This window comes from Hippocampus bargibanti, linkage group LG05 (genome assembly GCF_051943395.1).
Source record: "Hippocampus bargibanti isolate YZ-2025 linkage group LG05, ASM5194339v1, whole genome shotgun sequence".
Taxonomy (NCBI): domain Eukaryota; kingdom Metazoa; phylum Chordata; class Actinopteri; order Syngnathiformes; family Syngnathidae; genus Hippocampus; species Hippocampus bargibanti.
In genome coordinates this window covers 31959532-31971804 of record NC_142738.1, presented here as the reverse complement: position 1 = coordinate 31971804, position 12273 = coordinate 31959532, and the positions used below count along the sequence as shown (strand labels likewise).

Genomic DNA, 12273 nt, shown 5'->3' with positions numbered 1-12273 from the left:
ATGACACTTGCAACGTAAGCTTCCCTTCCTCTCTCCCTTGCTGTGCGCTGTCGGTGTGGTCTTCGTCAGAGTGTTGAAATCATATCGGTATGTACCACCAATCCAATTTCAGCCTGTTGCCATCCCCCCTCGCCCCCCAAACATTTCCTGTCCATATTTTGATGGTGTTCACATGTTGTCACGGTCTCTGTTTTGCACGTGCTGTGAATAGAAGTGGCAGTTTCATTTGGAAGTTGATGTCGACAGAAATAGATGTCTTGAAACTGCTGCGTTTGGAACAAAAAGAAGGAAGCTTCTCGATGCCATTTGAATCATACGGAGTTTGTTAGGTAGGGGCTGCTCTGACTGTTGTTGATGCATTTACCGTACGTCTGTGTAAGCTCTCAGTCGTACAGGAGTGGTCCATCCATCGATGAAAAGCTTTCTTGGGCCGTCATCTGTACAATATGGAAGGTGTCGGACACACACACACACCACAGAGTCGCGAGTACCAAAACCTCCCGATTTCTGAAAGTGGGTCAGATGTGAGTGATAAGAAGCAAACATGCCAGCAGAGTACAGTATAGCGGTGCTCCATTTGCGATCGTTGCCCGTCCACACTTTTTTTTGGCCGTGGGGCCTTGATTGTCACAGCAGCCACAGTGACGGTCGACGGACGATCCGAAAGGTGCATTCCAAATGACGATTCTGATGCGGCAGTCAGAGATTTGTTTGCCCAGAATTGCCCAATCTGCTGATCCTACCCGTCAGACTAGCAAATTGGATGATTTTCTGATCGGACATCAACAAAACAAATGAGACTCTTGTCACGTTAGGCACAAAGTGTTAGACCGCGCAAAGGTTCCCGCCTCCCTCTTTGCGCTAACTCCTAGCTTGATGGATAATACAATTGAATTGATGCTTTCTTCATTGTTCAATTCAGCCTTGGATTCCGTTGATCTTCTTTGATCATCGATGCTGTACTGAGTTTGTCATGTCGCATTATGATTCGCCTACACAGTATTGTATTTGATCTATTTCTTTGTTGTACTGTGGAAACACGTGGACTGCACCTTGCATCTTATTACTCTGTGCTTGTGTGAATTGCAGCATCTTGATTGCTTTGTAACAAATGTGTTTCTCTTCTTGGAAGCAATGACAAGTGCAAGTACGCGGTGGAATTCCCTTATGTCCCCCAAGAGGAAATGTCCAACATAGATGATGCCAAGTAAGTCACATTGTCCCTTTATTCCATTACTCTGAAAGGACAACCGACACCTCCCGACAGGTTGCGTCCATAATTTGGAAAATGCCTTCAAATGACTTCTACCGAGCGCATTTGACAAAGATTCCACCGCTTCCTCCCAACATTGGTAACATGGATTCTCTTCCCGCCGTCAAGTCCCATCTCAAAAGACACACATTTAAAATTGCAATTTCTGTGTAGCTCTCTGTCGTGTTTCTGTTTGTCATTGTATTTTATTTACTATAGTACATACCTATGCTTGTCTGTGACTGTAAAGTGTCCTTGAGACCTTTGAAAGGCGCTTGAAATAAAATGTATTATTATTATTAATATTATTATTATTATTATTTTACTTTTTAAGACTCGCGCTGAATATTCATGAAGTCTTGTTTTCGGGCTTGTTTTCGTGCCCAATCACATTGGGTACGCCCCTGACCAAGAAAGCGACACGCAATGCATTTTGGGTACTTTTTTTGCGTCTGAAAACACCGTGTTGATCGCAAAATTTGAAGGAAAACTACATAAGTAACGTGATGGTGAATTGTTGTGTGGCAGCCAATTGCGGTAACACGCATAAAGAAGGTGTAAGTTGACACAAATTCCCAGCGGACAAAGCAGCCATTTCCAACGGAGCAGAGCAGTTGAGCACCAGCGGAGGCGAACGAGGAAGCTAACCGGAGATCGCGATTCAGCGCTTGGATAGCGGAAGTTTGATGCATATTTACTCATTTAGTCAGACTGCATGCTAACTGTGAGCTCAACTGGTGAAAGAGAGCAATCGCCATATTAGTGGAGCAAACCGATCGGACAACCATCCACTTTCCACCGTGTCATTTGTTACTCTGTAGCGCTGTCGGAGCTTTTTCTGTCGTCTCAACATCTCTGATGTTCGTGTGCTGCTCAAAGTGTGCCGCAGTCTCTAAGCCTTCTCCTTTAGTGTGTGTGCGTAAAACCCACCCCTCTGTCTTCCGCCACGGATTTTAACCAATCACGGGCGGCTTTACAGCTCTTATGGCGGCTTCATATACTGGACGAAACCCCGCTTGTGCGCCATCTTGTGCATTGTATGGGCTGCTATATCGGAGTCCAGATCTCCTGTTTCATCGCTTGCAGACGGCTCGAATTGATACTGAAGGACTTCTTTAATGGATTGCAAACATTTATGCCAAACCTAACGTGACGTCGCGAGCAAGGGGGCGGGACATTCTGAATCTCCCCAGTTTCGAGCTCATTAGTGGCAGTTTTGGGCAACTTAAAGTCATTTATCTTGATGTTTTGCATTTGACTAAAAATATCATCCTGCGTGTTTTGGCTATATTTAGATGCTATAAAATGTTTTTCTGATGTCAGTTAGGAAACAAAAAAAAATGGTGTCGGTTGTCCTTTAACTCCGTCTGCAAAACTGATCCAACTCAGCGATGGTGAAGGGACGTGGTCTAAAATCTTCCCTTCTTCCCCTCAATTTGAAATCACTGTATGATTGCAGGTTTCTTCGGGAAAAGCTGTTGCATGGTTAAAGACAAAGTAATTTTCAACCGACTCCTCCGGACAAGTTGTGTCCATAATTTGTCAAATCGCTTCAAATGACTTCCACTGAGCATATTTGACAGATATTCCACCGCATCTAGCTAGATTTTACCTTTATATATATTCCGGAAGTCTTGTTTTTGAGTTGGTGACGACACCTGATGTCGCGTGACGGAAGGACACACAATGCATTTTGCGGTACTTTGTTTGGTCTGAAAACTTGGTGTTGATCCGTGTTGATGGAGAATCGTTGTGTGTTGCAACAAGACAACTATTTGATATTTGCTGACACAAATTCCAAGAGGAAAAATCAGCCAATTTCCAACGGTTTGGCGTTTGGAGTTTGGAGTTTGGCACCATCTTCTGCATTTTGTGGGACGCTACGCATCAGTCCTGATACCTCAAAATGACCCGGAAGGACTTCTTTAATGGATGGCAAACATGTATGCTTTCCTCTTCAGAACTATTTGAATCATATTCATAACTGGATGAGTGACAAGAATGCATCTTCTCCAAATCTGAAGCCATTGTTTTGATTCTTGAGCAAGGCAAGACGTCTTGGCGTGACGTCACGGACTGGGGGCGGGACATTCTGAAAATAGCCAATTCGCAGCTCAATTTTTTGCAGACTTTGCACACTTGAAGTCGTTTTTATTGGTGTTTTGCATTTGACTAAAAATATCATTCTGCGTGTTTTGGGTATTTTAGATGCTATAAAACGTTTTTCTGATGTCAGTTAGGAAACAAAAAAGTGGTGTCTGTTGTCCTTTAAGTTTGGATGACTATGTCATGTTTTTTTTTGTTTTTTTTTTTTTTTTTTGGGGGGGGAGTTTGAATGGACCAAATAGGGCTGTTTTTTGGGGGATTGATTTCTATTATTTCAAAGTAAAAAAAAACTTTATCAAATAAATAGCATACACCCCTCAGTCTCCCTGGTAAGGTCTATTCGGGTAGTCGAGCCTCAGATTCAGGATTACTAGTGTGGTTTTCGTGGAGCAGCTCGACACAATTAGCAAGGTCTGAGGGTGCAACTCACCTCTTGATTTTTCAATCAATGTTTTGTTTTCTCTCCCAAGACTGGACCAGAGTGCGATGTCCTTGGAGCCAGCAGTCAATGGAGCGCCATGAGAATAGCGTCGTCTCCGCTTCTGGCCACCTTCATCTACCAATGAGAAGATTCTCTCGATGAAATGATGGAGGCCACTGGTCGACCGTGGTCATCCCCTTTCTCTTTCATCGGAATCTATGACATTACCATCAGCTCAGATAAATGGGAACGGTGTAATGTCCTTTTAATCTGCAACTGGCACCATCTCATGCACATTTATGTAGGAATGTTGCTGTGGTTGAAAAGATGATTGTATGAATAAATATTTTCTAAACGTGTAAAAATGACACACCTTGTAAGGGATTGGTCTGAAGTCATGTGCACAGTCCGAAATGTAGCAAGGAATGTTGAATTTGACATATGTAAGCTTTGTGTAAGTATGCATACCTGCATGAAACATCAATTAAAAGGTAGCCACAACACAGGTGTGCACACACAAAGACACAGATACATCAACACAATCCCAAACCGTGAACTTCAGCTTCATGACACAAGCACAAAGTGAATGGCTCGCTTCTACTTGAAACACTTCCGCCAGGGATTTGGGTAGAATCCAAATCACAACTTTGTTTAAAGGACAACCGACATCACTTTTTTGTTTCCTAACTGACATCAGAGCTCTTTAGTACTCACAGTACCCAAAAGAAGGCAGAAAAGGGCGACAAAGCTCCGTGGAAATTGTCTCCTGGGACGTTTTGTAAGCGAACATCAAATATACTGAAGAAGTCTTGGCGCAACACACAACGATTCACCATCGCATTATTGATGTGTTTTCCTTCTAATTTCGCGGATCGACACCAAGTTTTAAGTACCGCAAAATGCATTGAGGTGATGCAAGGTATGTCCTTTCTCGGTGAGGGGCGTTCCTTCAGTGACGTAGGGTGAGGACTCGTCACCAACTCAAAAACAAGACTTCCGGAATATTCAGCGCAAGTCTTAAAAGGTAAAATATAGCTCTATGCGGTGGAATTTGTAAAATATGCTCAGAAGAAGTCATTTGAAGCCATTTTACAACTGATGGACACAACTTGTGCGAAGACGTCGGTTGTCCTTTAAATCTTCACCCAATTCCACAGAATCAAAAAGCCTTTCATAGTCCCACAATGGGTACATTTGCAATCTACAGCAGCAAAATTCAAAGGGGTGGGGTCGTCAAGTGTTGCATATACAAAAAAAAAAAAACCATCAGAAAAACTGAACTGAACAACCACACAAAAATGTTTGAGAATAATTGTGTTTCCTTGAACTACATTAGCCACAGGTAACCTGTGCTGAATTTGCTAGTTTGCTTACCTATAAGGTCCTTTGTTTGTGTGTGTGTGCATGCGCGCGCCACCAAGGCACTTCTGCGGTCGAAAACCCAATGTCAATAAAGCCATGACTATGAACTTGGCTTCGTGGAACGTTCGCACCCTCCTCGATGCTCGAGATGGGATGGAGAGACCTCGAAGACGAATTGCCGTCATCGCACATGAGCTCGGGAGGTACAACGTTGATATTGGGTCTTCCAGTGAGACTCGGTTCTCATATGAGGACTCACTCGTAGAAGTTGGTGACGTTGGCAGGTGCCTTTTAAAAATTAAACCATATTATATAATGGTCTTACAATATTACAATCCTACTGTATTGTTTAAAACAAGTCAACTTAAAATGAGCGCTTGCCATGATTTTATCCGGGTGAACTATTTAGCATAAATCCTATCAGCAGTAGCAGTGTCTGTGGCGTCAGGCTGAGACGCACATCAAGGAATTGAAAGACATTAAAGCTGCGGTATCGCCGCAGTATCATCTCGGACTCACAGACTCAAAGAGACTTGCAAAGGCCCGCACGCCGGGCGTCGGATGGACATCACGACTTGCTCAACTCCACGCCCCGATCAAGCTCTGCGCGTCACCTGCCTGGGAGATCTGACAACGAACCTACTTACAAATAAAGAGAAACATCAAACTCTTTATTGACGAGCCAACCAGGAGGATTTTTCCCCTCAGCCCAATCAACTCTCCAAATGGAAAGAACCAGATTTCCCAGCCGCCCGTGATCTTCACATCAAGACCCCTCGAGCCGAGCTCCCGATGGGCCGCCACCACCTGTGGGCGCCCCGACCCCACCGTGAAACCTGCCGCACCCTGATGGCCAACACCGTCGGATCGGACATCGTCGGACATCGCTTATGTCCACGATCGGACTTCGGGAAGACGCTTCGTGGCCGACTCGGCCGCCGACGTCAGCGTGCTTCCTCAGCGTCCTGCAGAGCGCCATGGCAGCGCGATCAACGCCACCGTCGCCGATGACCGGCCTGTCCGTGCCCGGCAGCATGACCAACCCCACGCTCCCTCATCGATTCCCCGACTCGACCGACCCCAGGTGAATGACTCCGCTGTAAGAAGACTTTCCGGAAAGTTTCCAGCGAGGAAAGTTTCCATTGATCGACTCCAACTGGCAGTCGTAGAGCACACGTTGTCCCGTACAACGACTTCAGGCACCACCGAAACTTCCTCGGCAACCTCCCCACCGACGCCTGCCATGCCCGGTGATCGACCGTCATCGTGCCTGGCCACTCCGTGTCGCAGAATGTTGAACAACAGCATAGTTAAAGACATTTTAGTCAGCCATTCTGTGTTTCACATTTCCCTTTGTATTTTTATTTCAACAATCTTAAGCTAGTCTTTTGGTTCATTTGAATCAGGCATATACTGTAACATGTACCTGACTAATTACTGTACTTAACTTTTTTTCCCCTAATAGAGGTCTCCTGTCTGCAATTGCATTTGAAACAAACTGTATCACCTTGGTCGTTCAATACTCAAAGAACGTTTGACTTGAAAAACCAAGAAATAAACAAGAAATACACATATCTACAACTGTGCGGATCATTTAAAAGATGCCATTTCAGGAGTCGGGTAGTCGGCCCCGTAGTCGAGTGGTTAGTCCGCCGGCTTCAGTGCACAGGTCGTGAGTTCTAGACCCGGTCCGGCCTCCCCGTGTGGCACGGCAGGCTGATTGAACCAAATTAACACTCCAAATTGTTCCTGGGTGTGAGTGTGAGAGTGACTGGTTGTTTGTCTCTATGTGCTCTGTGATTGGCTGGCAACCAATTCGGGATGTGCCCTGCCTAGTGCCTGAAAATGGCTGGAATAGACCCGAATGACGAATAAGCGGTATGGGAAACTGATGGATGGATTTCAGTAAATTATGAATGTTGACTGAACTTTGAAGTTTATTCTGGCATGAAAACTCACAACTTGTCTGAAATTACGACTGACATTGATCTTCACAAAAATGTATTCATAGACTTGTTGCAGATGACAAATAACTTCTCTGCATTAATGTGACAGGTGATCGTGAGATCTGTTCCGAGATCTGAGGTCTGGCTCAAAAGCATTGATGTGCAACATTTCTCGCAGGTGGTAGTCCGTTAGCCGGATCCTCACACCACTTTTATTTACTGTATGTTCATAACCTTTCACACAAATACTAGGAAATTGTTGGCTACCTTCGTGGGAGACCAGGTGCGGAGCCATGCGACACACCTTTGCTGCCTACTAACTATTGTAGCTCAGGCGTACCGTTTTAAAATGCTTCTCTCTGTCCCCCAGATAGCCATTTTTTTTACTTGTGTCATTGGTGAATTGCATGCGAAACTTACTGATCTTCCTTACTTTCAGCTTTTCCCTTCAGGTGTCGCCACAGCAAATCAGTGTCCTCCAACTAACCCTGTTTGATGCATCCTCTTCTCTCACACGAGCTACCTTCATGTCCTCTTTGACAACATCCATCAATCTCCTCTTAGGCCTTCCTTTCGGTCTCCTGCCTGGCAGTTCAAGACTCAGCATCCTTCTGCCGATATAGTCGCTCTCTCTCCTCTGGACATCTGGTCCAAACCATCTCAGTCTGACTTTCTCTCCAAAGCCTCGAATATGAGTTGTCCCTCTAATGTACTCATTCCTGATCCTATCTAACCTGGTCACTCCCAAAGAAAATCTCAACATTTTCATCTCTGCTACCTCCAGATCTGCTATCTGTCTCTTCTTCAGCGGCACTGTCTCCAGGTCAAACCTCATGGCTGGTCTCACCACAGTTGTATACACCTTTCCTTTCATCTTCGTTGAAACTCTTGTATCGCACATCACACCTGACATTTTTCTCCAGCCGTTCCGGCCTGCCTTTACATGCTTCTTCACCTCTTTTCCACACTCTCCATTGCTCTGGGGAGTTGACCCCAAGTACTTAAAATCCTCCACAGTCTGTATCTCTTCTGCCTGTAACATCACTCTTGTACTTGCTTCCCTCTCATTCACACACACCTATTGCATATTATGTTTCTCTGCGACTGACCTTCATTCCTCTCCTTTCCAGAGCATATCTCCACCTCTCTAGTTTCCTTTCCCCCTGTACCCTGCTCTTGCTACAGATCACAATGTCATCTGCAAACATTATCATCCAAGCAGATTGCTGTCTAACATGGTCTGTCAGCCTGTCCATCACCATAGCAAATAAGAAGGGGCTAAGAGCTGCTGACCCCTGGTGAAGTCCCACCTCCACCTTGAACTCCTCCGTCACACCTTACAACTGTCTTATAGTCATCATGCATGTCCTGACATTCTTCTCTCTTCTCTGGGTACCCTGTCATACGCTTTCTCCAGATCTAGAAAGACACAATGCAATTCCTTCTGACCTTCTCTGTACTTCTCTATCAGCATTCTGAAAGCAAACACTGCATCTGTCGTAGTTTTGTTTTTGGGCATGAAGCCATACTGCTGCTCACAAATGTTCACTTCTGCTCTTAGTCTAGTTTCAATTTCTCTCTCCCATACTTTCATTGTATGGCTCATCAACTTTATTCCTCTGTTGTTACTACAACCGTGCACATCTCCCTTGTTATTAAAAATGGGCATGAGTACAATTCACCTCCATTCGTCAGACTTCTTCTCACCATCTAAGACAGTGGTTTTTAAAGTGGGTTCAATAGAACCCAGCTTTGGTGGATCCTCCGCCGCAGAGGTCCACCCCTCAGTCTAGTCTGCAGTTAGTGGGCACAGTCATTGAAAGCATCCTGCTCTGAGATTTCCGACCGCTCCGCATTAAGGTCGTTGGTTTATGCCGCAGAGTGAGACCTCTCTATTAGACCGCTTGAAGAGGGCTGTATATGTGTCTGAGTGAGACTCCCTTCCAAATATTTTAATCCATGCTAACGATGTTGGACAAAAAAAGAAAGTGGTCGGACAAATATGTAAAACATGGATTTACATGTATCACGGAACGTGACGGGAGTCACCGTCCCATCCGCATGATTTGCAATGCCAAGTTGAGAAACTCTAGTCTCGCACCTGCAAACCTGAAGGAACACTTCTTGAAGATGCATGGAGATGGGGAATACAAGAACACAAACAAGTTCTCACACTGTGTTGGTTTTGTTATTGGAACAAAGTGATATTAATGCATAATTCATAAGCACTGGTAAAAAATCTATTTTATTTTTTATTCAAGAAGGGTTCGTTGAAAGAGCATATGCAAATAGTGGGTTTCGATGCCTCCATCAAATCACTTCCATCCATCCATCCATCCATCCATTTGCCGTACTGCTTATTCCTCATTAGGGTCGCGGGGGGCGCTGGAGCCAATCCTAGCTGTCTTCGGGCACGAGGTGGGGGACACCCTGAATTGGTTGCCAGCCAATCATAGGGCACACAAGGACAAACAACAGTCACTCTCACATCTGTGTAAGCTCTCAGTCGTACAGGAGTGGTCCATCGATGAGAAGGTTTCTTCAGCCGTCATCTGTACAAAAGTGAAGGTTTCGGACGTTTCGCCTCCTATCCAAGAGGCTTCGTCAGCGAACTAAAGTCTGACTGGTCGTATCGGCCCCATTTATATATCCCTAATGTCCAGACCTGGTGGCGCCGGACACAGCTATGATAGGTCCCTACTCTCAGGTTGGGGGGGGGCGCGGGACCCCCCCCTCTGTGGCCCCACTGATTGTTCCTACATTCCTGACTAACGATTGGCCTATTACACCCACTCCCCCCGGTATCACCTCATCAGCATAACGACCCTCATCAGCATTGCGAAAGTTGCCTAACCTGTTTTGCCTGAGCAGGCTATTGTATGAACGATCCAAATTGAACCTCACACCACCAGACCGGTTTAATGAAGGATTTTGTTGTTTTATAAGAATCGCCTCTTTCACCCCCCTTTCAAACCATCTATGTTCTTTCGCTAAGATTTTAACCTCATTGTCGTCAAATGACATTAGGGATATATAAATGGGGCCGATACGACCAGTCAGACTTTAGTTCGCTGACGAAGCCTCTTGGATAGGAGGCGAAACGTCCGAAACCTTCACTTTTGTACAGATGACGGCTGAAGAAACCTTCTCATCGAAGTCACTCTCACACTCACACAATTTGGAGTTGTCAATCTACCTGCCATGCATGTTTTTGGAGGAAACCGGAGGACCCGGAGAAAACCCACGCGGGCCCGGGGAGAACATGCAAACCGGCAACCTCTACACTGTGAAGCCGGTGTGCTTACCACTTGACTACCGGGCCGCCCTCAAGTCACTTCATCCTTGCTAATCTTTGCTACGTCCTGGTCCACAACAGTCACATATTCTACTCTTTGTTCCTTCTCATATTCCTCATTGATCAGTTCTTCAAAGTACTCTTTCCATCTTGCCATCACACTACTGGCACCTGTTAATACATTGCCATCTCTATCCTTAATCACCCGAACCTGCTGCAGGTCCTTCCCATCTTTGTCTCTCTGTCTCACCAAGCTGTAAAGATCTTGCCGTCTTTGCTGTCCAGCCCAGCATAGAAGTCATCATAGGCCTCTTGTTTGGCCTTTGCCACCTTTACTTTAACTGTGCACTGCATCTCCTTGAACTGCTGTCTACTCTCGTCCGTCCTCTCAGTGTCCCACTTCTTCTTTGCTAACCTCTTTCTCTGTATACACTCCTGCACCTCAAGTTTTCAATCCAAAATGCAATCAACATTTATTATTACAAATGTCATATTTAAAATGAGACGTGCCCTTGTTTATATGACTATTACTTGTTCATTTCTGTTGTTGTGTTTATAAGTACTGAAAGTAGTACAAAGCCATGATGAGATCTCTTTTTTAAGTTTCAAATGTAATTTGCACCCAATAGTATAATTACTTTTGTTCAACTGTTACATAAAAGGTCTCTTAAACTCCTAAAAAGGACAACCGACGTCACTTTTTTGTTTCCTAATTGACATCAGAAAAACAGGAAGGGCATCCGACGTAAACGCTTGGCCAAAACAAACATGGGGATCAAACCTCTCAAGATGGAGGACACTAATTTTCTGTGGCGACCCCTTGAAGGGACAAGCCCAAAGGAAAAGAAGAAGAAGATACTTTGCAACAATGTTTTGTTTTGTTTGTTTTTTGCGATTAGTTGTCTTATTGTGTTTCAAGTTGTGAAAAATGGGGCAGGCAACTTTCTGGCCGCGCAGGCAACTTTTCAGAGTTGTCTGCCCGGGTGTCCGCCAACTTTTTGTCATGAGTTGCAAACACTGCAATTATTATTAATTGCTGTTATATGTAAAGTATGTCTGCCACGATTGCCCCCACCCCCCTCAACATTTTTAACATTCCAAATCTGGCACCCTTTGCACAAATTTGGACACCCTGGACTTTAATAAAGAAGCTTCAAGAGGCTTCAATTTCTCAGTTGTTTTTATTTGGGGGGGGGGGGATAATGTTGCTTGACATTCTACTCTTAAAAAACAGCCACCGTCCGTCTCTTGGCAAATGAGCCAGACTCAGTTGTTGCATGTCTCAGTGAAGAAATAGTCCAATGTCCATCCATCTGTGAATCGTCCACCCTTGCAATCAATGTTCCTTTTTTTATTGTTGCCATTTTGGAAAAACGGGGTGAATGTGTCCCGCGAAGGGATGCCCCATAAGAGCGCTGCCCCCCCACAACCCGCTTTGCGTGCAACCTGCGGGACCGGTCCAGACGCCACAGATTTTACAAGCGAGTTCGAGAGCCGAATCAAATTTGACCACGCACCGTATTTTACCTCCCGGGCGAATTTTGAGCATGTCTGGCATCGATTAATACTCTTTGAGGCGTTGAGCCAGCGAGGTAGTGGCGTTCGCCTGGGCCAGCTGGCTCGAACGCTCCGCCTCTTGAACAAGGGCGGTAAAATACCTGTCCATGGGTGGTCGGAGTATTGTGTGACGAACTTTAATCGCGGTGGTGATATCACAAATAACTGTCCATTTAAAAACATATATTCTCGATCGCGATGGGAATTAATGAATTTATCAAGGAACGTGAAATCGATGCTGGTCTAAGTCGATTCACACACCCAACACAGAGCGGCGGTAATTCACAGGAAACAATGTTAGCCAACCACCAAGTCCCACGAAGAAACCAACGAA

General features: G+C 45.1%; 1 protein-coding gene across 6 annotated transcripts in view; it reads left to right on the top strand.

Annotated features, from left to right (window-relative positions):
• The window catches only part of ppp6r3 (protein phosphatase 6, regulatory subunit 3), a 70379-nt gene extending 66232 nt beyond the window's left edge, over positions 1 to 4147 (top strand). For 4 of the 6 annotated variants that reach the window (XM_088995759.1, XM_088995757.1, XM_088995753.1 and 1 more), the window contains 3 exons: positions 70 to 87; positions 1133 to 1207; positions 3829 to 4147. In XM_088995759.1, the coding sequence (XP_088851885.1) occupies positions 70 to 87; positions 1133 to 1207; positions 3829 to 3880 (145 nt within the window). In that variant the 3' untranslated portion in view covers positions 3881 to 4147. The remainder of the gene's footprint in view (positions 1 to 69; positions 88 to 1132; positions 1208 to 3828) is intronic. The other 2 variants (XM_088995755.1, XM_088995756.1) reach the window with 2 other exon arrangements.
• The last annotated feature ends 8126 nt before the right edge of the window (positions 4148 to 12273 follow it).